The following is a 2,370-nucleotide window of genomic DNA, read 5'->3' on the forward strand; positions in this document are numbered from 1 at the left end:
CTCCCTTCTTTTCTGCATGACATGATACCCATTCCATTCGCTTTTTGTTTCATTTCATGCAACGCACACTAACATACGCCGATCCACAACCTTGTTACGCATACGTAGTTAGTGTGTGTGTGTGTGTGTCTGTCTGTCTAAAGGTGGGCGGTGTTAGCGCTAAGCTTTTGAGATAATGATGCTGATACGTCAACATGCGTCATGGACGAGGTGACTAACACGACGTGTCTTAGGAGGAGAGATTCGTCGAGATGTGCTGAGGGGCCTGGTCCCATGCAAATTAAGAGCAGCACCCACGCTCCAACGTCAATCAAACGCCGAACGGGTCTTCTCGACAATTCACTGGTAATTGTGTCAACGAAACTTATGTCCAAAAAAATCGAGTCGATTGAATTTCGGTCTATTTTCAGAATATATAGTTTTCGCGTCAAAATACCTTTTAAAAAAAGTTGATTTTTTTGGACATACGTTCATTGACACGATTACCAGTGAATTCATTTAATTTACGCCATACCTCTTCATTTAACCAGATTTAACAGCAAACGGGCCGATCGAACCGAAATTCCGAAACGAGCAGTTTAGTTGGAGGTGGGGGAAGTACAGAGGCAGTCGTGACTGCGATGATCTCAGAACGGCCAGAGGGGCGGGGGCGGGGCGAGGCGACGTCGAGGCCTATAAGCTGAATGCGGAACCAAAATATTTCTATAAAACACAAACATTGAACAAACGATGTTATTTTCTATTTTGCTGGCCTAGCGCTTGTTTCTCTTTCTTTTATCGAGAATTAAAGAAGCTAGACGAAACCCGATGAAACGATGAAACCAAACCGTGACGCCATTTATGTACCGCGCGTTACGGGTGTATCTTCGAATGCGCTCCAGTGTTCCTGGATTGCATTCTCGCAAGAGGTGCATAGAGACCATGGCGCCTTGCGTAAGGAGGGAGTAGGCAAACCCGCAACACTCGGGCGCAAATATAGATGCACCCGTTACATTCATATTTAGGCCAGGCTTTAAGGTTTCATATGCCAAAAATTGGGCAGTCCTTCCTGTCGCTAATGGAGGGGAGGCATGAGCCCCACACCCCCTTCCACCCAGATCCCACATCATGTTTTTGACCCCGAGACTGATGATGGCGCTTTCTGTTCTTCCAGGTGACGCTGGCCGCGCTGGCGGCTCCTTCCGCCGGCCTGCAGCCGCACTACTACCCCAGCCCGTACGCCGCTCCCCCCGTGCAGCTGTGGTTCCTCTCGCCGGCCGAGGTGGGCGACCTGATCTCCAGGATCCCGCTGGCCAACTACCGGGAGGTGTCGCCCAACGCGCCGGTCGCCGCCCGCTACAACCCCGCCACCTCGCAGCCGCACCTGTGAGTATGGCGCCTTTCTGACTCTGCCTCGGGGCCACACGGTCTGAGACTGGGATGATAGCTGTGCGCTTCTTTGCAGACTGCGGCAGGAGCAGGTAGACGTGTCGCAGTTTCACACCCAGGACGGTGCGGGGCGCGCCGTGTTCGGGTACAGCACAGCAGACCAGGCCCGCGTGGAGGCGCGATCGGGCGATGGCCGCGTCCGCGGGTCCTACTCGTACCGCGACCCCACGGGTAAAATCGTCAAGGTGAGCAAAAGAAAGAGGGTCCCCGTCAAGGAGGTGTAACCAGCATACTAATGTGCAACAGCTTTCCAAAGACAGCCATTTCGATTCAAGCTAGTGTCAAAGACTATGACGCCCTGTTCATTAGGTTAACTACTGGGACGACGGGGACGGCTTCCACGTGGCCGGCAATTCCCTGCCCTCCGAGTCGGACGTGCCGGAGCAGGTGACGGAGACACCCGAAGTGGCCGCGGCCAGGCTGCACCACGAAAACATGCACGCGCAGGCCCTGCAGGCCGCGCTTCTGGCCGGTAACGGGTGAGCAGCAGAGCACGCATCAGCAGGTGGAGCAGGGCCGCTCTCAGCCGGGGCCGTGGGCAACCCATCGCGCATCGCAGCGCGGCGTGCGACGTGCGGCCTGCTGCCGGGGAGCGCCCAGCACCCGTTGAGGATCTGGTCCTGATGACTTGCTTGTCCCGGTCGCAGGGAGGAGACGGACCAGACGCGAGTGGAGGGTCCCAGCGGGGACCTGCCACCGGTCTACGACGAGGACGGCACCGAGCTCAGACGCTACCCAGCACCCCAGCACGCCTCGCTGTACGACCCGAGCCACGTGCACGACGCAGACCGGGACGCCGTCATCATCAGCAACCCCGACCTGGAGCCGGACTCCTTCAACGACATCCAGCTGTTCCGCGGTGTGAGGGCGCGGGCGCGCGGCTACCACCCCCGCATGCGCACTCACACTCGAGCGCGCCGGGACTCGGAGCACGGCGCCGAC

General features: G+C 57.0%; 1 protein-coding gene across 1 annotated transcript in view; it reads left to right on the forward strand.

Annotated features, from left to right (window-relative positions):
- The window catches only part of LOC113204539 (uncharacterized), a 9,992-nt gene that overhangs the window by 7,117 nt on the left and 505 nt on the right, over positions 1-2,370 (forward strand). The window contains exons 2-5 of the mRNA XM_052264798.1: positions 1,154-1,365; positions 1,445-1,613; positions 1,738-1,907; positions 2,076-2,364. Of these exons, the coding sequence (XP_052120758.1) occupies positions 1,154-1,365; positions 1,445-1,613; positions 1,738-1,907; positions 2,076-2,364 (840 nt within the window). The remainder of the gene's footprint in view (positions 1-1,153; positions 1,366-1,444; positions 1,614-1,737; positions 1,908-2,075; positions 2,365-2,370) is intronic.

Source organism: Frankliniella occidentalis, unplaced genomic scaffold, assembly GCF_000697945.3.
Source record: "Frankliniella occidentalis isolate FOCC.00 unplaced genomic scaffold, Focc_3.1 Scaffold21, whole genome shotgun sequence".
Lineage (NCBI taxonomy): Eukaryota > Metazoa > Arthropoda > Insecta > Thysanoptera > Thripidae > Frankliniella > Frankliniella occidentalis.